The 25,670-nt window shown below is 29.0% G+C and overlaps 2 protein-coding genes across 3 annotated transcripts; one reads left to right on the top strand and one right to left on the bottom strand.

Moving 5' to 3' along the window:
• Window positions 1–544: 544 nt before the first annotated feature.
• Window positions 545–15,611, top strand: LOC111041251 (facilitated trehalose transporter Tret1-like). 2 transcript variants are annotated; one of them, XR_002605297.1, is made up of 9 exons: window positions 545–847; window positions 4,302–4,374; window positions 4,766–4,907; window positions 10,707–11,098; window positions 11,632–11,782; window positions 12,809–12,990; window positions 14,195–14,457; window positions 14,949–15,242; window positions 15,277–15,611. XR_002605297.1 is itself a non-coding variant. In XM_022325472.1 (8 exons), exons 2-8 carry the CDS (start codon window positions 4,324–4,326, stop codon window positions 15,175–15,177), a joined length of 1,410 nt encoding a protein of 469 aa, XP_022181164.1. In that variant the 5' UTR covers window positions 545–847; window positions 4,302–4,323; the 3' UTR covers window positions 15,178–15,611. The 2 variants fall into 2 exon arrangements, 1 of the variants encoding a protein (XP_022181164.1); XM_022325472.1 differs by having other exon boundaries at window positions 14,949–15,611.
• A 7,189-nt stretch (window positions 15,612–22,800) lies between these two features.
• Window positions 22,801–24,769, bottom strand: LOC111041256 (probable 1-Cys peroxiredoxin). Its single transcript, XM_022325476.1, has 5 exons — window positions 24,477–24,769; window positions 24,100–24,256; window positions 23,806–24,023; window positions 23,347–23,422; window positions 22,801–23,277 (listed from the first exon to the last, which is right to left on the bottom strand). Exons 1-5 carry the CDS (start codon window positions 24,674–24,676, stop codon window positions 23,149–23,151), a joined length of 780 nt encoding a protein of 259 aa, XP_022181168.1. The 5' UTR covers window positions 24,677–24,769; the 3' UTR covers window positions 22,801–23,148.
• Between the last annotated feature and the right edge of the window lie 901 nt (window positions 24,770–25,670).

The raw sequence follows: 25,670 nt of genomic DNA, 5'->3' as shown, positions 1-25,670 counted from the left end.
AAAACCACAATTTTTTAAAAATCTATTTTTTTCCAGTTATTATAATTTACAATTTACAAGTTTTTCAAGCCCTTACAAATTCAGTTTCTTAAAGCTATTGTGAAATTGAAAAATATTTGCGAGCGATACAACAGCATTTATTGTGATTTGAAACAATTTGATGCTTAAATTTCAAAGGTAATTAGTGATCATTATAATAAAGGTATCCATGGTTCCGTGGAATGTTCAAAGTACGTCCTAGTGGAAACTCAAAAAAGAAAAATCGCCAATTTATAATTACAAAAATGTATTAAAGTAATTAGTATTAAATGAGTCACGATTTTTAATATCCCTACTATAGAATTGCTGTACAGGTAGGTTTACTTTTTTCACTTTATCTGGATGGAAGCGAACATTTGCGTTGACCTTTTGTTTGCATTATAAACCTTTATCAATGGAACTTCGTGCCATACTCTGTATCAAATATTATACTTATTAGATAGTAATAGTTATTTAATACATATTATAATTACAGCGGTGAACCGCAACAACTGTTGCAGTATAATTTGAATGACCGACGCGTTGACCGGTAAAATATCGGAAACACAATCCAGTAGCATTTCGTACAAATTATTATTAATCGCGCACGTGTGCTCAGGAAATATGTAAAATATGTGTAATTCTTATTAATAGTAAAACATTTTTGATTATTTTGTTGTTTTAAAATGTTATAATAAAATGGTAAACTTTGATTTGTTGAACACTGCACAGCGGCGTTACACAATAACCGCGTGAAAACAAAACCCGAAGAACAATATTCACTTCTCTGGAATTCACCAGTCGATACCTTATAACAGTTTCCAGCTCAGTAAGTTACTTTGTTTGAAATTAAATTACATTATTGCAATTGCATTATAAATAAATTAGAAACAGCTGTTTCAAAAAAATTTTTTAACGAAAAATCTTTATTTTTTGTTCAAAATTCCAGAATACAAGGGTTTTTAGGGTGTTAAGTAAATATATTTTTGTATACCGTTGTTCCTCTCTATCTAAACTTGGCCGGGCGAAACGGAAATCATATAATAGCATAATTTTAGCAAAACGGGATCCGCCCTCATAGACTACTGACTGGCAATTATCTGCTTACACAGAAATTCTATATAATCATACATTTATTAAAAAAAACTAGAGTTTACGTGCTGCGGTTAGATAATTAATTATTATAATTTTTTACAGTTTTATGCATTAATTTGAAAATGTTTATCGTTGTTATTATACTTTCAAAAAAAAATATTTCTTATTTGAAAATGAAATCTATTATTTCCCATACACTTAGTAATTTGTATTTTTGTTGATGTGGTTTATTCGATATTGGTTTACCAGTCCACGATTAAAACCTTCAGGAATTCATATTAAATTTATAAAATAAACCTATACATTTATTTACATTTTAATATGAAGACGAGTATCTCGTAGGTACTAGCTGACAATAATCTTCGAAAAAGTTACTAAATACTAAATAGCGAATAGTGAATATCTGCTTCGTCATTACGTCGTAATTTAAACGGGAATTCGTATTTTATTTTTATAACATTAATTTCTGGTTGCAATTTGTCTTAGATATTTTATATGTGTCATTTGAAACCAAAATAAAAATTTGTTTGTTGAGTCAATGCAGTGACTCAAACGTTAAAATGTCAAGAAAATATTAATACATTTTGATGGTTCTTGATAGTAGCTGGTCAATTAAAAAACTCGTAATAAATAATTAATTGTCATACGAGTGATTTTTTCTAAAGTTATTAGTTATTTGGTCCGTACATATTGGATCAGTTAATATTTTATTTTGACCTGTTAATTATTTGGTAGATCTACAAAATAACTAACGCCCTTGACTTAACGAAAAACTATAGCCATATCGTTTACTGTGACCTACTCAATGACGATGTGCACTCGACAACTATACTGTACAGCAGAGTGACTTACTGTTTTTTTTTAAAATCCTCATATTTGACTATGTTGCACGTATAATATAATTTACTAGTACGGAATTTTAAAATTAACATTTAAATTTTGTTTCGTGTACAATAGTATAAAACTTATTTCTCATACCGTCAGTTGAATAAAACACACAACCATTACACATAGTTCGACATTGATTCAATTTTTTTTTTGGTTCAACACAAACTCTTGTTTTGATCATAGTGCATTTTTCAATAACTTTTATTAACCGGTACACCAGTGCAAAGTGTTTGTTTGATTAAGGTTCATAAATATATAAGACAAAAAGCATTTTTTCCTAGTCAAAGACTACAAATTCCTTGTAACGTACCTATATCAACACTGATAATTATTTAAATCACTAACACACCATACCCCCGCGTCAATGTGAAATCGAATACAAAAATCATATCTACCTACATATTTTATTTATCGATAGTTAATCTGATATGGGATTAGGTCTTGAAACGAAAATGTATAAGTTCACGTAAGGCTCAAAAATATAACAACCAAATAACAGCTATCGCAAACGACACCTGTTGATTCGATTATATATTTTGCATATTTTGTAGAACCGTAGTCGATTGAATACATTCACCATATATTACGATGCGTTCCTAAGCGACAGTATAACAAGTGTGCAGTAATATCATTATGTGGATGATATAAGTGTATGAATAACTGTTGTCTAGTTGTAGGCATGCGGCACATTAAAAAACAGTTTAAATATCAAAATTTGAAATACATAATATTATACTTATCAGTTTCAAAACTAGAATTTATATACATAATATATTTTATCTAAATAACTATAGAACCTTTAAATGGAAAAATTATTTTTTGATAACGATTTTAAATGAAATGTTCCAATGGATTAAACTTAATTCCATCGTGTTTCCAGAAAAAAACAATCTGTCTGTAAGATATATACGAAAAATTCATTTCCGTTACTTATTTAGGTGCATTGTTTACTACTAAATTTAAGTTATGAACAGGTAAAATTTAGTCAAACTCTTCACCATCTTATGGTGTCTCTTTATATTATAACATTAATTTTTAATGTTCAACTAAAACATGCATTTGGTTCAATATCTATGAATTACTATTCTTATATCTTTATTTGTTTCGGGCATTTTAGATGCTTTTTCATAACTTCGGATCTTACATTTTGATAAGTAAAAAAATGTTTTCAAATGTTGTGCATAATTTGTTCGGATAATGATAAGCAGCTGATTGGGAAGACCAATTTATTTGAAGCAATTTAGTTTATGGTTTGTAGGTATATCAAGTCATTATAATTACATTTTTTCATTCAAGAAATTGCTGAAAAAAATTAAATTATTAATGTATACAACAAATATCATTGCCATATATATGTGTATATTATAATGTTTCGGTGTTTTAAATTAAACAAATAATTGTATGGGTTTTGTACACTTCCGGCGACCGGACCAAACAGGATAAAATAATTTAGACCGAATGATTTTACTAAATGATTTGTAAGTAGACAGTTTCTTGTTTTCGCAAGTAGTTAGAATGATAAAATTTGATCAGTAAATATACAGTTTTATCATGTTGTCTTGTAGGTTTACATAGTTTTACATAACAGTGTACCCCATATAATACTCCTTTCATAATAGTGTTTGTAAAAAACGAATAAAAGCACATTATTCAAGTAATAATAATGATTAATTTAATTTTAATTTATAATTTATAATGTTACATGATACGTAGTGATTAGTTTCCCATGAATAAGTCAAAATAAATAAATAATTACAGAATTGAGTGTTCGTAGTAGGTATACTCACAACGAATGTATGAAATCAAATTTAAAACTGATCAAAGAAATAAACTCATTTTTGTGGAATTCAAGTACTGAATACCTAACTAATAATGATGAATAAATAGAACAGGGAATGAGACAAAAATCTGAATTCTCCAGTTTAAAAGTAGATGTTTAAAAGTTAACATCGATACTTGATTTGTATCCATTAGCCGCCTGTTGAAATATTTAAGGAAGTTTTGAATAATAGGAAGAATATCGTAGAATGAGTGTCCTGAAACGTATACATTGGGTACCTGTGCAAGTATGCAAAACGAGGACGGCGAACCATCATCTTGTCTGTGTCTGGTTGTTCATACATCGCATAAGACGATTTTTATTTTTTGTACTAAATTATTTGTATGTCAATGTGTTATACATTTTTGGTAAACTTGGAAATCACCTGTATATATACGCTTTTTAGAATAACATAAATTCATGTTGTATAAGTAGTCCATGTGAATTTTTTAAAATTAATTATTAATTTTATTACTTACAGTGTCAGAGTAACGAAAATACAAATGAAACAAGGAGTGGACTTTGGTTACGGAATAAAATCCACATTAGTACAAGTAAAATCATCATTATTAATTACTTTATACAGGTATTAGGTACATTATAGATGACATATTTTTTTTTTAAATCATCACCTCAAAAAAGTTACCATCAAAAACTGATAGCATGGAATACATCAACCATTTTGATAAATGTAGAAAAGTTAATTAGATGGTACAAGTACACTTTAAATTCTTTCTCGAGTGATATGGATTTGTAATTCACTCAGCAATACATAGTAGTAAAAAAATAAAACCGACAACATCCGAGTCCTAATAAATAATCATACTATACCCATTACCCACATTAAAATTATGCTGAGCAACAAATTACATACTCTGTAACGACATTGCATGTATATAACATGTTAATTGTTATTTTTGATGTGTTAAATTGTGTTATTAACAGTGTTTGGTGTTGACGACAACGTATTTCTTGAACGTCCAGCAAGGTATAGATGTGATGATGCCGACGATAATCATCGGGGCATTACAAACTAAAGGCGACAACACCGTGCCCGGCATAACGCCAGAGCAGATATCATGGATCGGTGAGTTGTCATAGAAGTGTCATCGATTATTTATTATATACCTAAGTAGGCACATCGAATATTAGGACTATATAGGATTATTTCTGAACGAGGTCAATTATCAAAAATATTGTAACAAAAACTATTAAATAATAATATTACATTTTACGAATATATTATAATATAATTAACAATCTGTTCGGTGACTGACGAGTGACGAGCGATATGTGTATCATAGCGGCGAATCCTCAAACGGCCGATCTCCATTAGGTGTTTAAATGTTTAATATCATTTCAACACTAAATTAAAAAAATTAAGAGTTGTAAAGAAATCGAATTTTTTTTTCATAACGTACCTATGTAATAATATAGTGATGGTGTTATTTGAGAGATGGAGATGGAGATTCTTGTTTTTTCCTGCATTTTTGAGTTTTTTAATATTTTATCCAAAAATTTAAATTAATATTTGAGCCATAATTATATATAGATTCACTTTTAGTAGGTATTCATTAAAACTAAATTTTTCTCTTTTTAATGATGTGGGATGGGAAAATCGAACAAAATAAATACGGATTTGTAGTATGAAAAAATGAGCCTGTTCAAATTATATAGCTCTATACAGTGCGATTCACTTATAACATGCCAACCCTTCTCCTTCAATCCTTTCATAATGCATTCATTAAAATGTTGATTGTTGGAACTTGTAAGTATTAATGAATATACTATAATATAGTATACTAATATGCCATAACATATTTGAGGTCAGTTTATTTTCAAATACGTAGTTCTGTGACGATACAGACTTCGTTTTTTGTGAGTACCAATCTTTTTTACAGTTAATTATAAGCAGCTGATTTTTTTTAATATTGATGCATTTACTAAAAATAATAATTGGACGATTAGTTTCTAGGTTATTAAACCAAGGTTGGGTCAGATTTGTAGTACTAAGGTTAGATTAGGTTAGTAAAACTAAGGTTAATCCGTACCTAATTACTGTAGGTTCCCAAACTGTTCTTAAAAATTATAAAATATTCATAGAATAGTATTAATTACTTTATTCTTCATAGATCCAATAATATTGTTCATACCTATTTATGTTATATTTTTTTATTTTTTTTTTTACGGGTAAGAGCCCAATTATTTAATAATTATAATTTAGCACATTAAATGTAGTATAAAAAACATTTGTAAAATAGTAAACAACCACGAACTTAATTCTAATAATTAAAAATCACAGAAATAAATCTAATACAAATTTTGTCTTACAAAACTATTGAAAGAATTAATAGAATTGAGATTAAAATTTAAAAAATCAATTTGTTTATCATTAGTGATAGACATCATTATAATTATAGAATAGCGAATAATGCATAATTAGTTTTGTGATTATTTAGAAATTATTAATAGATGATAAATGATAATAGAAAATGATATTATGATAGAAATAGACTTAATATAATAATTTCTTTATTACACCAAGTAAAATAACTCAAAACTACTTAAGTGCGAATTTGTATTTAGTCACGTTAACATTAAAAAAAAATCCTTTTTCGTTAAAAAAATAATGGTTCTCTTTTTAAATAAAATAAGCTTGTTCGCCACCAACCCCCCTTATCTGATACAAAAATTTAAATATTTGAAATATGGTCCTTATGTAGTTATATTTTATACTTAGGATTTAAAAAAATCAAAATTTGAATTAAATTATTTTAAAATATAGAGTTATAGAAGGGTGCATTCTTAATAAATCACCCTGTACATGAAAATACCAAAATATCTCCACAGTTACCAGGGCAATCGTAATTCAATAATTTTGTGACTAAAAACACCAATATTTCATATTTAACATGAATGTGTCATGAGTGTCAGTGTGACGAGTGAATCCTTAAAAATCTATATTACAAAGCAAATTTTGCATAGATAGGTAGTTTATTGTACGAAAATTGAGTAGTATAGAATTGTAATATAAAGTTTTTTCAGAAAATTATTGATGTTAAAAGTATTTTAAAGTAAAAATTGCAATTTGAAAATAAATTGGTCTAATACTACTTACATCATATTGTACATTTCAGAAATATTATAAAATTAATTAATAATTTTCATTAATACAGCAAATTTGTATGTATTAAGTTTTTATCATCAGTTAAATGTACACAAACATTTCTGGAGTCTGATTGATCAAACAATAATAAATTATAAATATTACAACGTTTACATTTTTAAAATTTAATTTTAGACAAAATACCATTTTAAAAATCAGTAAAATACTAAGTGAAAATGTTTAATTGTTATCAATTCTACGTGGTATAGTATGTTTATTTTGTTTTAAGTATTTAAATTATAATTATTGTTGTTTGATATTTTTTTTTGTACTTGCGTTTACAAATTTTGGTTTAGTCTTTTCATGATTTTGGTATTTACAATAAACTGTCAACACTATTAAATTTATTACGCAGTCAGTTTAAACTTCGTCACTATAAAAATTATTTAGCCAAGGTATACATAAATATTATCGATGGACACTGCCGCAAAGGCAATGTAGCATATTTAGGATTTTGCTGTTGAGTACTTACACATTTTCTTCTCGCCTCCGGTTCCCTTGCACGGTTCTGCTGTTTAAAGCAATTTAATATTTAAATTTATCTATTACATGGTGCAAAATTATGTAAAATTATTATCAAATATTTTTTTAAGAAATTATATGTATATATTTTTAACAATAATGTCAAATATTGAAAATTGATATAAATTATTTATCAAGTAGTAAATATTATATCAATATAAATATAAATATATTTTATTCGAAGATAATACAAATAAATATCAAAACTAAATTTGATTTTTTCGATCAGTTATAATTTAATTATGTTGTTGACTGTGCTTCAATATTTAATATACCTTGTCAAAGAATTTCAGCAACTGACGTTCATGAACGATCTAAGATATGATTTAACCCTTTTATAAGTGTAGGTACTGAATGAGTGTTCCACTGTTCCTCTAGTGTCCATTAGTTGATTCAGGTGCATCATCAGCGTAATTTGAGAGGAGTTAGAGGCATCTTCGAACCCCACTCTAAGATGTTTATAATAAATAAAATTGATTATATTACCACATAATAATTGATAATAATAGTTTTTTTCGGTACCACTAAAACCTAACACACAACAACAAGTCATAAGGAATTAAGAAAGTTAGTAATTAAACATTGTTTATTTTCCGAAAACAGTCATAATATCATGATATTTGATATTTGAATGGCAACTTAATCAAATACCTCTAATAGTTGTCGATACAGGTCGATAATTAAAAAATTAGTTTTGGATAAACGAGTGTTCGTATATTGCACAACGCAAGGTTATAGGTATATTTATAGGTAAAATAATTTAGACCATTAATAGAAATTATTTTTTTTGTAGATTGCAGATGGTAGCTTTAAATAAACTAACACGATATAATATTGTATGATCGATAACAGTGCACGTTTTAGTCACGCTACGAGACGTGCTAATTGTTGTTGAATTCAAATATAATCAGCAGCCATAAAGTATTAAAAAAAAGAACAATATTGATTGTTCAGTTCAAAGTCCCTATTGAATTATAGATTAGTATTTTTTTAGTCAAAACCTATGCTCAAAATGACACTTAATAATATTAAAATATTATATTACATGTAGGTATTATAAAACGGATAAAAAGATGTGTTGATATTTTAAATTGTATTGTTAAACTAAAACCAAAAATAAAATAAGATGTAAGATATATTTTATGTATTGCTAAAATGAAACGAGTCGACCAATGATAAAAATTATAGACTCCAAAAATAGACCAAAACATCAAATTCCTAAATAATTTTAAAACAACAAATCATTGCGATACCTACCTATAATTCAAATACAATAAAATATACACACACGTGTTCCCCCCTACCGTACCAAAAACCTACAAACCATCAATACAAAGCTACAATACCTACTAATAGCTAATGACCACAGTTGCCGGGCTCAGGATCAATAAAAGAAAAATAAATTAAAATAAAATATATTATAAGTACATTATATTATAATGTTAGTTGAACATTTTTAGGTCTGTGAATCATTAGAGCGAGCTAAACCCCCGTAAGCCTCTATAACCCAAATTTCCAAATATAGTCATATATGCTGCTTCAATATCGTTGCTACGCTATTATGCATAATAAGTTTGCATACTTAAGACAGATTCACAAGTCTAAGTCACAGCATCAGTGTTAGACGTTTCGAACTTTTCAATATTTTAACGTGTTATCAGAATTTTATTTGTACTAATCATAACGATTTATACACGCTGGATATGATAACCTGAACTTTACCCCGAACTTGTATTTATGGATGCTATATTATATATAATTAATATATGGTATAGTCTGACATGTTTAAATCAGCCATTCAACAGCAATCAATTGCTACTATAACCTTTTACGTTACACGTATAAACGATAACCATATGACCAAGATTTAAAATAAAATTGATATATTAATATTAATTTTATAAGTATCAATATTTTCTCGTGGCTCGTCAGTATCATATCAAGTGGAGTTTGGCATGAAAGTACATACTTATTAGTACCTATTAGTTTTTGCTGAATTTATGTACAACGAAAATAAGTTATAAAGGCCAATGTTGCAGAATATATATACTATATAGGTAGTCTTAAAAAAATACAGCATAGTATATACAGAGTGGTTAACCAAGTATGTGCACTCCTTTTATAATGAATCTGTTCAAATTTCATTTTTAAAATTTTTAAGTGTACCCACTTAAAATTGTCATGTTTTAAAATACTTATAGCTATCTTATTAATCGTTAGTTAAATTGTCCTTATTCAAATAAGAACCTGTGGTCAGCATCTTTTACATTTTTTTTTTTAAATGATGATTTATCGATCTCGATCCACAGTAATAGCTTTGGATTATATAGTGGTTAGGCTAAAGGCGACTATTATGATCGTACTAATTTTGATTAAAATTGATACCATAAAAAAAAAAATCAACTGCCTATTTAAAAATGTATAGTATATATAGTATATTACTAGTTTGCATGTTGTATCGTTGTAGCACACTCTTTTAAGTTCTAAAAAAAACCAAGTAACTTAAAATATATATTAAGTATAGGGAGTAGGGACTTAGTACTTACTTCAAAATTCCTAAAATCAAAATTTGAATAAGTATATCAAATGAAAAATGGGTGAGAGTACGGTTAATTAACCAATACATTACCTATTATATTCAAACAATTTATCTTAAAGGCATCTGATTTGGTCCGTTTTTTAGTATAAAAACATGTCTTACAGGAAAAACTCTCACGCTCTATAGAATAGTCGGATTTCTTTAATTTTTTTTTATTTTAAAGAAGAGAACATTTTTTGGGCCGATTCAAGGTCCGATTTTCAAAATTATAACTCTATAGAAGCCAAAATATGCATTTGAATAATGCTCAATATTTGTTCTTTTTCAAACGTATTTTTCTAGCACTATTTAAAATAAAATGAAAATTCGGGCTATAATCCGACCTGAGAAAGTTTTCTTCATTTAAATAAAAAGCAATTAATAAAATCTGACTATTCTACAGGGCGTGAGTGTTTTTTAGATGAAGTCATTTTCGTTGATATAATACACCGTATAAATGTAACGTATGGTAATAACAGCCATAAAACTTTTGACCTGAAAAATTCGTAGCAGTTGCAGTACCTATAGGCTACAGCCTACAAGTACTTACAATGATAATAATATTTTGTGCCTATATTACAATATTATACTATGTTTATTATTATTATGTATTGCCACAGGAAGTCTGGTGTACTTGTCACCACCCATTGGCAGCCTTTTCTTGTCGCTTGTCCAGGCACGGCTTGGCCACAGTGCATGCATGGCGCTCACCAATCTCATTCAGCTATCGTCCGTGCTGGTCGTGGTCCTTTTCCCGATCACGGTGTCCACTCTGTACTCGTGCTCGATGCTGATGGGCTTGAGCACGGGTTTTGCCACCGGCCTGAGCATATCGTACAGTGGTGAGGTGTGTGAGCCTAAGCTCCGGGGCTCGTTGACGTCTGCCTTGAACGTGTTCTACTTCGTTGGATTCTTTTTCGTCTCCACCACATACGCCATCACCGAGAGCTGGAGACGGTCGTTGATTATCACTGTGGCCGTGCCCCTGGCCAACATGGTCACACTGTCGCTGGTGAGTTACCTACTATCGTCGTCTATAGTCCACATAAAAAATACCAGTTCCTCCCTCCCCATCTGCTATGGTTTCGAGTTTTTTTTTTTAAATTCTTTGAGATAGAACGAAATTTGGTTGACAATATTTTACTAACTCTTCTTTTTTCAAAAATTATATTCCAGCTTATCAAAAATATATTTTTTTCAATTACAAACTCTACACTATACGTCTCCTGCTGCAAAAAGCACATTTTTAATACATTCGATAATACATTATTGTTTCACTGTTTTCATTTTATGTAACAATCCAAATTACAGTTCCACAAATTTTGCTGCTTTTAATTTGTTTGTGGGGAGTACGGAAATTGAGGCATTGAACTAATACAATAATAATTACAATAAGGGATTAATTTAACACTTCTAATATGAGAAACACAAGTGTCTTCCATTACTCGAATCTCATCGTATATAATATGTATCTACAGCTGATTATACTTAAATAGACAACTGATAACATTAACAGAGGGGTGTACATTATTTTTCTTTTCGCAGACTCCCGACTCGCCGATGTGGCTGTTGTCCAGAGGGAAAACGGACAAGGCGAGAAAGGTCTTAATGAAGCTTCGGGGATATGTGAGCGAAGAGAAATGCTCCACAGAATTCCAGGAAATGGTTCAATACGTTTCTCTATCAGCTAAATCGGGTAAATACCATATTATTGGTCGATTCCGTGTCGATTTAGTCCTACGTCTAAGTTATGACAGCATAAAATCATCCTTGTACGCGTTACATAACACATGTAAATCAGCAAATTCGATCGTTAGGTTAGAGAAGTATAATAAATAAATAATTGAAACACCAATAGTTTAAGTCTCATATAAGTGTATGAGCTCAATTTGGTAGTTTTAAAAATACGTATAATACCTGTACTTTTTCTAAACTACAAAATATGATTTTTAATTAATGATTTTGAATAGTATTAAGAGGCCAAACACCTATACAATATATTGTTTTGAATGATCATAGACTACTTAAGCTACAGTCATAGTCGATGAATCAAATTTTGCATGATAAAGCATTCATTTTTGTATTGTAGGGTTTTTCTTTAATTAATATAATAAAAGTTATTTAAGTTTAAAAATTATATGAATACTTAGCGGATTTTAAATTAATAATATCTTTGTTGGAATTCATGATATAAATAAAATAAAAACCTAAACATGCTTACTTCGTCTCTTGAAAAAAGTGAAAGTAGGAATTGGGCCTTTGTTCTTATAAGGACCATATCGATTGTAATCTGCTCATATTATATACCGTGTGTCCCAAAAATCAGGGGCCACTTTACCACTCATTACCATGTAAATATTTTTCAATTTTGTTTGCGGGACATTAAACTAGACTAATGGATTGTAAATTTCTATGACTTACAATGTTTTTAACTCTTGTATCTTGCGCATGCGCAATAAAACTTACATTTTTTTAAATGGCAACCCGTAATTTTAATATCATATTCGGGTTCATCGATTTTTTTCAAGCCATTTTGATGCATCAACTTGTGTCCTAAACCCAAAATTGTCTAAACTAGAGCTAAGTAGAATTTTAAAAATTTAAAAATTTAATTTAATTAATTTTTTTTTCAATGTATTCTGTTCAGTCCAATAATTCACTTATGCACTTATGCACGTTTTCAGAATATAATACAATAATATTTCGTCAATGTTTTTTGCAGAAGAAGCAAAAAAAAAACCTTCGGCTCTGGGTAGCTTTTCACATCCGGGACTGTGGAATCCGCTCAAACTCATGTTGGTCTACATATTTTTCTCAAACGTCATGTCCGGCGTACCTTATGCGCCGTATCTGATGCACGTCTTCAGTTCATTCAAAACAAAAGTAGAGCCTGCATGGGCAATGGTAAGTAATAAGTAAGTAATTCCATACGGCCGTATATTACACCTGCATACAAGTGGTTCATTCCCATTTTCCCAAACTACTTTGGTCCACGCCTTCACATAAATAAAAAAAATGTCCTACGCATCCCATGAGTATAAGTACCTAACATAATATTAGTTTAATAGGTTAAAAATGATTTTAATTATATTTTTCTTAGTTATGATTATTACCAAATAATAATAAAAAGATGAAATACAATTTATACAACCAGATTGTATAGCTGACAAAATAATTAATAGTCTAAAAATAAGTAGAGAACTGGAGAAGAGTGTACCTATTTAGTCCATATACCATTCCTAATCTCCATCCCTGTTAAGAAGACGTTAAATCAGTACCTATGGGTCACCTTGTTACAAACATACAACATTTATGTTCAGCAGAATTCTTTTAGTATAGTTATTTTAAATAATATAGGGATGTTTTCAACTGCTGTCAAACTTAAAGGTGAAAATATTATCTAGGAAATCTCATAGGATTTTATTGATATTTAAATTTAAAAACAAGTTATAAGCGCATTTAAAAATTGTAATACTTCACATGATAAATTACTCAATTTAAAATTTAAATATCAATAAAAGCCTACGAAATGTCCTAGATCCGTCATCGCCAACCTATAACCTAATATATATACAGTTAAATGTGACAAATGGCTAATATCACTTTATTCATTTTATTACTCAAACTACGACACAAAATGGATTCAGATGAACACAAATTTGCTACATTGTACGTTTATATAACAAGACTACATGTGGGTGTTTAGCATCTTCTTAAAATTACCATTCATGTGGCATGTGTCTAACATTTTACTAGGTAGGAAATTAGACATGGCCTGGAATTATTACTTCGTACATCAAAATAATTTGTAAAAAAATATATTTCATCTAAATATAATAAAACCAAATTATTTGTCCATATTCTAAGTGGGTAGGCATTGTTTCATTATCTCCTATGGGCTAAGAAGCTTCGCCACTGTTAATTTTCATTTAAGTATTAAACAATAGCCGTGGTTTAAATTTGTCCAGTAATCATACTAATTAACAGTTACTTTTATCACAAATTCCACATTTTACAAAAATCTTAGACATATAACTATTTTATTCTTATTATTATTTGAACTATGTTATTTTTCTATTACCTATTTATTATTTTTGGTCCGGTACAGTCAGCATACCCTGGCTTCAGCATCATCGGCAACGTGTTCACCATCCTGTTGGTGCACCGGCTAGGCAAGAGATGCCTTGTACTGTCGACCATAACCGTCTGTTCAATATCGTACTTACTCATTGGTTTCGTCGGACAGTTCTACGTCAACTCTGAGCACACGTCCTGGGTGAAATTGGCCCTGTTCTTCGGATCAACGTTATCCTCGTCGCTGGGCATAATGCCGATCGGATGGATCCTCATGAGCGAAGTGTTCCCGATGAAGTACGCACAAAATAATAATATATTACACACTTGTACATCGATCATCGCATTTATTTGAATTTATTTTTAAAACCATATTAATGTTTAAAAAAATTTACGATTTTTTAATTTTAAATTTAAATTTGAGGGGAAAATAATTAGAGAATAATTTTAAAAAATGTAGATGATCAATTTCAAGTAAACTTCATGTTATAACGAATTCAAACATTTATCATCGCACTTCTAATTGTATGGGTGAGATAGACAAAATGGGTATGTTTTCGTAAAGAAATGGCTGAAATTGAATTGTCTTTCATATCAAGACAGATATAGTATATAATATTAAAATAGTAATTGTTAGCATTTAAGCCATAAGTGATTAGGAATTTGGAAGTTTCAGTAAAACCAAAAAACTCCGAATTCCCAGCTTATTTCAGGCGGACTCTAACCTTAGATTGATGAACCATTACAATGTACTCAACAAATGCGTGTTTTGCATTATTTTATTCCAGAAGTAAAAACCTGGGTTGCAGCATATGTTCCGCGGTGTATTTCTTCCTCAGCTTCTTCATGACCAAGTTCTACATGGACCTCGAGAGGTTTATCGGCTTCTACAACACCTTCGTGCTGTTCGGGGGCGTGGGACTCATTGGGCTCGTGTACTTCTACTTTCGTCTGCCTGAAACCGAAAATAAAACGCTCAAGGAGATTGCCGAACACTTTAAGCTCGAACCGGTGTAGTCCACGGAGGAAATTATACTCATCCACCCAAATACCTACACCTGCAGCAGCTGATATGTATCACCATAATATATATATATATATATATATATATATATTATATTATTCCTATTCGAAACGCATCGGCCTTCGCAAGTTATAATAATATAATTTAATAAAATACAATAATTATATATATGTACATTCAAATATTTTAAACGATATTATATTGTACTTATATTATAATCTTATTCCACCGCGTTGATAATATTTGTCGAACTTAGTTTAGTTGGCCGGAGGAATGTGCGAGAATCGTCAAAAATATGTACACCCATGTATAGGGTATATACCTCATACATAATACGTGCAGCCTATCACGATATAATATTATTATATAATTATGTACGTAAGTTAGTGATCGAACTAAAAATACATATTCGAATTTATATTATTAATATTTTGTTTTATAATATTATGCATTATGATATTGTATAGATTATAGACTGACTTTACAACATAAATTTATACACACACATTTATATTTATACTTATATAGAGTATTATTATGTATTATTCAATAGTCACCCCTCTATGCTTAATAAGTAATAATATACACGATACCGTAGTTATACTGTGAATGGTGTCTATATTATGTATTGCAAGACAACATTTTTGAAAAAAAATTATACAACTACTTTACTATTTTTATCATTATTATGGTTTTTTGAAATATTTTAATGACAGCATACATTTTTAATTTCAGATTCTAAAGCAGAATATTTTTTTGAGAATTTTCAGTTTGATACATAGCAATTATATTGAACAAATAGTTAGTTAGTACTTAGTTTTGTTATAATATTTAATGTTTAAATGAGTGAATTACCTACCAAGTGGACAGACATTTCATCGGGGACCTACCTACCCCTTTGTCGGCTGTCACTCCACACCGCTACTTAGTAACTTAAACAATACTAAAAAATAAATATAATGTTTTTACCAAAAATATTGGTTTGTATTAAATTCAAAACATTATTAAAAGTGTTGATACTTTCTGGGTTAATGATTGTTATCCCAATATTAAAAATTGAAAGAATCACTCTTTATGAATATAGTTATCTCAATCGATATCAAAATGATTATAAGTAGGCTTGAAATTAGCACAACACTGACTACAATCCGATAGGTAAGCAATTTAAATTCAAATCAACTCACTATAAAGGAATAGAGTAGGTAGCAACTAAAAAGTAAAAATGTCTTTACTGTGCAATATAATATAATAAGTAGTTACCTGTGTAGATTATAATATTAGACATTTAGACAATTACTCGTCACTGTGAAAGTGTGAAACATGCCACTCGCGACGCTTTATGGTTTACCTATACCATTTTATAGTACCTAGGTTTTGAATCTACTATCACGCCCTAACACGACATTGTTGATGTACTGCTCAGACACAATACTGGATGCAGTCTTATCGGAATTAGCAAAAAATATACATGCGTCTCATGAAATCAATATAGCCGATTGTTAGAACTCCTGTTTGGACCGAGCATATTGTTGACCCATCCAGAAAGAGCCGGTTGTATATCGGCGACGATAACTGAGATTTTAAATATTAAATATATTGAATATATTTTATATAGATTATTATTTATTAGTTGTTAGCAAATGCAGTTAAAACTTAAAAGAAAATATAACATTCAATAATAACACACCTACCTATAATTTAGGTAATTACATTGCAATATTGTTTATTTTATTCGTCGGTGGTCTAGTAATCCAATTGGCAATCCTTTGCTATAAATCACTAATTAGCCTTCAGCAATAGCTTTTGTCATCGATTAAGATTTAAGGATTTAGCCATTCTAATAGTTACCTGTGCAGACTACTGATAATTGATCACAAGCTTTAATCATTATCATTACTTTTTTTATAGTATAAAAACAATTTATTCAATTTATGTTATAGATCATACACATCGAGATAGATAAACAATACTGGAGCGCGCTCTTACCAATATCATTTGTGATACGAAAACGAGCCATGTCTTGAACGTTCCCCCCCCCCTCTGCAGGGCAAAAAAACTAGTGCCACACTTGCGTTTAACTCATAACAATTTGAGTACTTTCACTCCTCCGATTCTAAAAATTAAAAACTATTTGAACTTGTCAACAAGCCTACTATACAGCGATATAGTTTTAAACAGAAAAATAAATAGGTACAAAATTACACAAAACGAATAATTGAAATAAATACAATAATATAGACATTTATCGTGTTTATCAAGGCTGGGCAATAACGAGTTAAAAAGTTAAAGTTAAGTTACTTTTAACTAAGTTACTTTTTTTTTTAGGCTTTACGATCCATTGAGGATCTTTACCACCAAAACTATTTCCTCCCATTTCTCTCTATCTTGCGCTATGATTTGCCAATTCGTCCTAACTTCTTGGCCTACCGCATTCCATATTTCATTTACGCTGTCTATGCATCTTCTTCGGGGTCTTCCCCTTGGTCTTTTTCCTGTTGGCGTCCAAGTCATTATTTCTTTTATCAGTAACTAAGTTACTTAACGAGTTATTTTTATTTTCAAAAGCAACTTCTAACTTAACGAGTTCATTTATTTTAAAGTCACGTTAATTAATTAATTTTTTCTTATATCAATTGATTTAAAATTAAATTTTGATTTTTACAATTTATTTATATATATATAAAAAAAAAGAATAATAATTGCCTGAATAACTTAATATTATTTATGTTATATATTATTCTTTCGTTCTAAATACTGCCGGAGTTTTTCACATTATTTCTGAAAATTATGAAATTTCAATAGGTATTAAAATGACAAATATTAGTATGACTATCTACCTATAAAATGTGTGAAACAATTTAAGAGTTAGGTATATTTGAATAGCTTATTCCCAGAAAATATGCTTTTATATATTATAATTAAACAGAAACGTTATAGGACTATATGGCAATACGGGTAAACATTATTTTAAGAAAATAAAAACATATTATTTAATTTTCCAGTATACATGTGTACACTATTATACTCTTAATTTTTCTAATCAATAGTTGTTAATGTTGTTATATTTATATTCACATAAATGATGGACAGCACCGATAACTTGGCCCGCAGAGAAAATAATTCAAATTTCTTTATTTTTAAATACTTCCTTTGCATTAACATCTTTAACATAAAGAATTAAAATTATATAAAATTATATATATTTTTAAATGGAATCGTAAGCATTAAGCAATTAAACACAATCTTAATTCAACTTGAACTAAAATTCGTTGTTTACTGTATTATCATTGTCTATGTTTACTGTTTAGTACAGAATAGTCATATTTACTTAGCAGTATTATATTTTCTTGTCCTGCAGTGGTGGGGGAAGCGTTTAAAAACTTGGCTCGTTTTCAGTATCTCAATACGCGCTCCAGTATTGTTTATCTATTTCGATGATCATACATTTTATTATTATTATTAAAGGTAAACAGGCGCGAGCCCAGGTTACAAGTTACAACTATGGTGTATTATGTTTACAAAATAGTACAATATAGGTACATATTATAAGTGTGGAACATAAGAAAAAGTGTAATAGATAGTAAAATACAAAATATAATAAGATAGTAAACATAGTTGTAATAATTCTGTGGAAGAAATGACAGATCCTCATTGGCCAACTTTTTCATACAAAGAATAGGGTACCTAATCGTTTTTTAAATAATTTGTAGGGCAACGTTGGATAAAGAAATTATGTGTGTTGCGGGTGCATCTAATAGGAACTTTAAAGTTGATTAGAGCAAGAAAGGAAGGGTAGTTGACAGAGCCTGATAACAGCTTATTAAAAAAAGCAAGATTATGTGATCGGCGATGGTCTGCTAAAGAGGATATGTTAAGACGATGGCAAACGGAGAAGGGAAGTATACTCATGAGGGGCGCAATTCATATTCAAGACGCGTTTCGTAAAGCATAAGAATTTATTTTGAACCCGTTCAAGTTGTATACAGACATCAGCTGTTGAGGATCCCAATATCCCATACAACTGAGCATTGAGCCATATTTAACGATAGGTCGTACAAGTGCGCAATATATGGATTTTGAGAGATGGTGAGTTTAAAATCCCCAATTATTGTTTTAACGAAACCCAGTATTTTTAGATATTTGCAAGTTATTTTATCGATGTAGGAGCGAAGACAAAGAGTGGAAGTAGAAGTAAAAATATAACCACGATCACATATGTTAGAATTGACAGGAATTAAATTAGAGCCATTCAAAGTGTAAGAGCAAGTAATAGGAGAGCGACTTCTAGTGAAAGTCATTGACTTACAGACATTTTTTAATATTTAATGAAAGACTGAGAGTTTCAGGGCACACAGAGAAACTATTAAGATCGTCCTGGAGTTTGAGACAATTATCGACAGAGTTAAATTTATGGAAAATCTTTATGTCATCAATGAAACAGAGAAATTGGCTATGCTCGAGGTAGGTTCGAGCGCTGTTAACAAAGAGAATAGAAGTGGGAATAGATGTCCACCTTCACACCAGAGCAGGTAGAAAGAAATTTATCTGATTTTGAGTTGAACATATTAACCCATTGAGATCTATTTAATGAAAACGAGTTGAACCAAGATAGGATAGATCGCCAAAAGCACGAAGTATAGAAATAAGGTCCTCGTGGTTAACTGAATCAAACGCCTTAGCAAAGTCGGTAAAGATGACATCTACTTGTGATCCTTCTTCAAAAGAACCGTGTAGGTAATTGCCAATAAGTTCTCAGTATGAACTACTAACCGAAGATGCAATTTTTATTGATGTCTAGTCGTCGTCCAGAACTCCAGACTTTTGATAACCATTAGTTAATAACTAGTGTCCAGGAATAGATTGTGGAATATAATATCATCCACAACTTTCTCTCTAGCACAGTTTGAATAATTAATATTAATTCAAATGTAAATGAAAGCTTACATAAATCAAGAAGCTAAAATAAAAATGGGGTACAACATTCAAATAAAGAAATCATAATTTGTTCTTTTGATTTTCAAATTTTAAATTTAATGGCTAATTTTCAATACGTACTATTATAAGGCAGTAATAATATTTAATATTGATAGCTATAAGCTATTCTTAGTTGTTAGTCAAATTGTACAGCAGCAGTAGGATGTATTATGTAATTAGGAGTATTATAAGTTATGACTATGTTTTTCTTAGTTAAAAACTATTTTACTAAAACCATTTGTTTACAATAGTTGTCCGTTATATAATATCATTGTAATAAATATTAAATTTTATTCATCTTTAATAATTTTGATATTTTTTTTTTCATTCCCATCTTTGGCATCGAACAATCACCAATATCTGCAGTCCGAATTGGTCAGTTTTTCTTATTAATTCAAATAGGTTTCTAAAATAAGTCCACATATTTTACAAAACAAAAATTGTACAGAAAAAGTTATTGTTGAGTATTAAATTAACCATTCTATAAACAAAATCAATAATAATAAATTATTTCATAATAGTTATTTTTTTCAGATAAATACCTTAATTGTAAAATACAGGGTCATTGAATAGTTGTTTAAATCTTTCTTCTGTAGTTTTTCTTTTTTTTCTTTAGTTATACGTTTTCATTCCCCAACTGGAAGGACTTGAATAAATCAAAATCAAATATTTAGAATAAATTATTTTTGCATTTAAATAAACTGTACCTACACATTTTTTTCATTTTTTAATTTGTTTATATTATAACAAAATGGGCTGATGTAGGTTGTTTTATATTTTTTAACAATTTATTTTTGAAAACTTAGTATTATACAAGAACACTAAAAACAATTACAGGTGTTATGAATCATATTTCATTTACTCTTTTTGAAAATCAGAATAAATTTTTAATTTTTAATATATTATTTGTTTGAATAAACAAATATTATGGTAGTTCATAAAATATTAAATAGGTATATATTTATAGTTATATAATTCAATATAACATTTCTGTATTTTATTTTGTTTTTCCGAGTTAAGTTATTTTTACAGTTTTAAATTGAAAATGTTTTTGTATTCATAGAAACAATCTTGGTTTAATATACGTAAAGGAATATACAATTTACTTGTTTAATAATTATCAAACAAATAATTTAAATAATTAAGAACATTTTATTATTACTTATCTAAATACACTAATACTCATTACTGTATGCCATATGCCTGTATAAATAAGTAGGTAATAGTAAAAAGTAATAAGTTAAATAGTTTTATTTAAATAAATGTGTAGTTGACCAACTAGCCAAATTATACTAAAACAGATTTCACTTTAAGCTGCAACACCACCCCAATTCTCTGGTATCCCACCTATCATCACATACTCTTCCTGACAACCCTCCTCGGCACCTCAAAAGGAATCGGTGCCGTGACCTATGAAATTAATATGAATAAAACAAAATTACCAGAGGGCACCACCGCTGGATGATTTCCCTCATAATGTGCTTCGCGAGTAGTTTCTTTTTTTTTTACATATGTGTTATGTCAGTAATCTTTTTTACTCATTATGTTGTCCAATACAGATTGAACATTTTTCAAAATAAAAAAATGTATGTATATATTTTGTTTCCTTAATAATGTGCAGTTAACAAGGTATATTATGTATCATGCATTTAGTAACACACCCTGGGTAAAAAATTACCCATCTATAACCTTATCTAGTACCCGTTGTTTTGTCTTGGTTCAACTAATGCTGCACTCTCCACAACATAACAAATTGACAATAGTTGTTTGTTCAGAACAATCCACTTTACACCATTGTTTTTAATATTAGAGTAATTTGACCCTTTGAAAAGAAGGTTAGAATATTTTATTATGTTATACATATAATATTACATAATTGTTATTATTTTTGGTAAAAATATTCAATATTATGTAGGGCACCATGTAGGCTTTATATTGTATTTTAATTTTAATGTTTCCTCATTTTGTCAATTATCATTCTATCACTAGTGTATTGATCATGTTATTGAAATTATTTAAAAAAAAAATTATATTTACCAAATTGTTAAGTTAATCAACATTAGGCAGTGTCACCAATAGGCAATTTCTGCCCTCATGTTTTACATGTCATTGTTATTCTTGATTTTATCATATACTCTGATCTTACAACTTCGTATATACTGTTTCAAATAATTTTTTTGTAATTTGCTTAAAATTAAAATATCAAAAAAAAATTACATGGGATAGGCCCTAAATAATATTCTTGCTTTAAAACTGAATAGTAGGTGAATTCATTATTGTAATGAAACAACAGAGAACTTTGTTATGCACTTATGAGTAAAATAAGAGCTGCTACGACATGTCTCTTATCATATTAAGGTATACAAATAAATATATATTTTATAATACGCAATCTTAAACTATAGGCAAAGGTTGCTGTATTTATACCTTAGGTATAATACCAAGTCCCCAAATTATTTTACAGGATCTCAGCTGTCCAAAATATGATGCCAATTTCACAAATACAATATAAAAATGTTAAAATATCATAGAAATTAGACAAATTAAAAAAATATGTATAGTTTTGCATAAATAAATCAATTAGCTAATTGGCTTAAAAATAATATACAGATTTTATAACACTTGAATAAATAGTGCATAAATATATACATTACTTTTTTATTAATATTATCAATTATTGGGTTTGTTACAGTGAAGAGGGTATTAAGAAGTAGTAGAGGTAAAACAATTTGAGATATTTGTCTAATATTGGCATTTTATTTTAGTCTTAATGATAATATAATATTATAAATATGATGTACACAATATACAAAAATAAATAAAACTGTGTTTGTAAAAATTATTGATGTGGTATGTATAATTATTAATAAATAATATAACTGTATAATCAGTTAATATGATAAACTAAAGTTTTAACAAATTATAATTTATTTAAAAAAATAAATCTCTTTTAAATAAATGTGTGTAATAGACTCACACAATGACGTATTTTAATAATCGGTAGTTGTTCTCAAGTAATCAACTGAAGAAGGCATTGAGCGTTTTTCATAACCATTTGGAAAGAGTGCATCGAGGTCTTCATCTTTTACTGTTGGCAGGATCATAACTTTTTCACCAGGCTAGTATGAATAAAAGTTTATTTTAGATTGGATTAATTTCATAAAAAAAATTACAAATTATTTACTTACCACCCAATTTGCGGGTGTAGCAATGGTATTTTTTCTATCGCACAACTGAAGTGAATCAATGCAACGTAAAATTTCTCTATAAAAGTAAAAATATGTTTGAGTTTTAAGTAGGTTCATAATTATTAAGTTTATATTGGTGTTATAAATTGAAAATAATTTAACTTTATGAAAACTTATCAAAAATACATTTGAAAGATTACAATATTTTTACCATATCAAATAGAAATATTAGTTGAATTTTTTTTTACAATGGAATTAGGATATGAGACTTAGGTGTGTATGAATGTTTGATAATGTTATGTTTATAAGTTAATGTATTTTAAAATGTATTGTTTGTTGGAAATAATTTATAATATCTAGCAGTTTCAATAATGAGAAACTAGGAAATGTTTAAAAGTTATTATTGACATTATTTATTTAACAGAAACATTTGAACTCTTGAATTCAAACATGACTTACTGAATATTACGGCCAGTACTGGTTGGATAAACCATCATCAATTTAACCTTCTTGTCGGGTCCAATAATGTAAAGAGATCGAATGGTTAATGCCAACTCAACATTGTCCTTGTCTTCCTCAGAGATCATATCTAGTTGTACAGCCAAGTCTCGAGTGCTGTCACTAATAATGGGATATGGGAATTCTCCCTTGATGTCCAGACAATATGATTTAATGTCCTGAAAATGATAAACTGTCATCAATTTAGGATCATAACGGATAATATAGAAACACAGTTAAAAGTTAAGTCATTACATTTATCCAATCGACGTGGCTTTCCAACTTATCACAAGACAAACCCAAGACTTTGACACTGCGTTTTGTGAATTCGTCTACCAGCACGGCCATTTTACCTAACTCAGTGGTGCAGACCGGTGTGAAATCAGAAGGATGAGAAAATAAAACGCACCATCTAAATTAAAAATAGGAATAAAGGTATTAAAAAAAAATCCAATACAAAACATCAAACGTATAATGAATGAATTAATAATATTTATAATTTGCAGTAGGCTGTATAATTATCAAAGTGTTATTATTATGAAGATATTTATCGTGACGCGATGACACTTAATATAATTAATGTAAATAAACAAATAATTATGTGAAATAATATAGATTGATTGAGTACTCACGATTCACCGACCCATTCGTAGAAATTGATCGGACCTTTGGTAGTGACAGCAGAGAAGTCCGGAACGACTGTACCCAAACGCATGGTTGAATCGAAAAGATATTTAAATTGAATGACAATAAGGAAGAGGAGCAGAGAAGGTTTCAATCTCGAGTGAGCAGTGAGCACTGTGAAGTAGTGTGAACCATGAACGACGAGCATAAAATATATATAGGCACTGCGCAACTGTGAAGAGGGAGAATAGAATATGTGGACTAGACGTGAGTCGTTAGGTTAGATTAGGGCCGAGTGTAGATAACGAGACGACAATATTTGCAGCGGTGATGATAAAATATAAATGATAATAATAATCTCAACGATATATTTGGATTGTTAAAAGCGCGGAGAGTGGACCGTCAAGGTCGTTATCGTCCGGCCGGATGTTGGCGCTCAATTTTGGCCTGTGATAGTGGTGGAAGGTGTAACTCGCGTAGCCGCATGGGAGATAATAATTTATGTAGTGGGTATTGTGTTCTATGGAATTATTATCAGTGGTTGGTCTTTTGGAAGGAACAAATTCATTATTATAAAAGGAGAAAGAGAAAATGATCGAGTTCTTTTTTTAAGAAAAAATAACAACATTTTTAGTTCCTTTCGAGTTCCAATTTACACAGATTTATAAATAATTTAAATTAAAATATTTTTTGCTATTGTGTATTAGTGTTTGTTGCCAATTGGTGATCGACGATCGTTATCGAGTATCGAAGTTAGTCTTATTATATAATATTAATTTTTATTATTTAAAAAATAATTAACTTAGATAAATAAAAGAAAAAAATATATTCAATATTATATTCTTAAATTAAATAGTAAATAATAAATGTACTTATAAGTATATGTATATCGTATGTATATAGTATATCTAAATATAATTAAAAAGTTCCTAAGTAGGTATATATGTATATTAAAAAACACATCGATGATTAAATAAGAATTTTTATTTCATTTGGAACTAAAAAAGGAACTCGTTCATTTTTCAAAGTAGCGACAAGGGAAATAATCCTTTTTTTTAATGAATAAGGAGCTGAACGAATTTCTTTTTACAAGGAGCTTGCCAAACATTGATTATTGTATTACTATTATTAAAAACGCTGTAAAATTCGCTTTAATATTGTTATTAAAATGTTTAAACATCGACGTTGATTATAAATTTATA

This window comes from Myzus persicae, unplaced genomic scaffold (assembly GCF_001856785.1).
Source record: "Myzus persicae strain clone G006 unplaced genomic scaffold, MPER_G0061.0, whole genome shotgun sequence".
Classification (NCBI taxonomy): domain Eukaryota; kingdom Metazoa; phylum Arthropoda; class Insecta; order Hemiptera; family Aphididae; genus Myzus; species Myzus persicae.
The sequence above is the reverse complement of the archived record's forward strand: the minus strand, read 5'-3'. Positions and strand labels throughout refer to the sequence as shown.

Coding starts and splice junctions, on each gene's coding strand:
- LOC111041251 (XM_022325472.1), top strand. CDS start 4,324: ATGAAACAAGGAGTGGACTTTGGTTACGGAATAAAATCCACATTAGTA. Junction 4,908..10,706: donor AGAGCAGATATCATGGATCG/GTGAGTTGTCAT, acceptor GTATTGCCACAG/GAAGTCTGGTGTACTTGTCA. Junction 11,783..12,808: donor TTCTCTATCAGCTAAATCGG/GTAAATACCATA, acceptor TGTTTTTTGCAG/AAGAAGCAAAAAAAAAACCT.
- LOC111041256 (XM_022325476.1), bottom strand. CDS start 24,676: ATGCTCGTCGTTCATGGTTCACACTACTTCACAGTGCTCACTGCTCAC. Junction 24,257..24,476: donor TACGAATGGGTCGGTGAATC/GTGAGTACTCAA, acceptor TTTTTAATTTAG/ATGGTGCGTTTTATTTTCTC. Junction 24,024..24,099: donor GCCACGTCGATTGGATAAAT/GTAATGACTTAA, acceptor TATCATTTTCAG/GACATTAAATCATATTGTCT.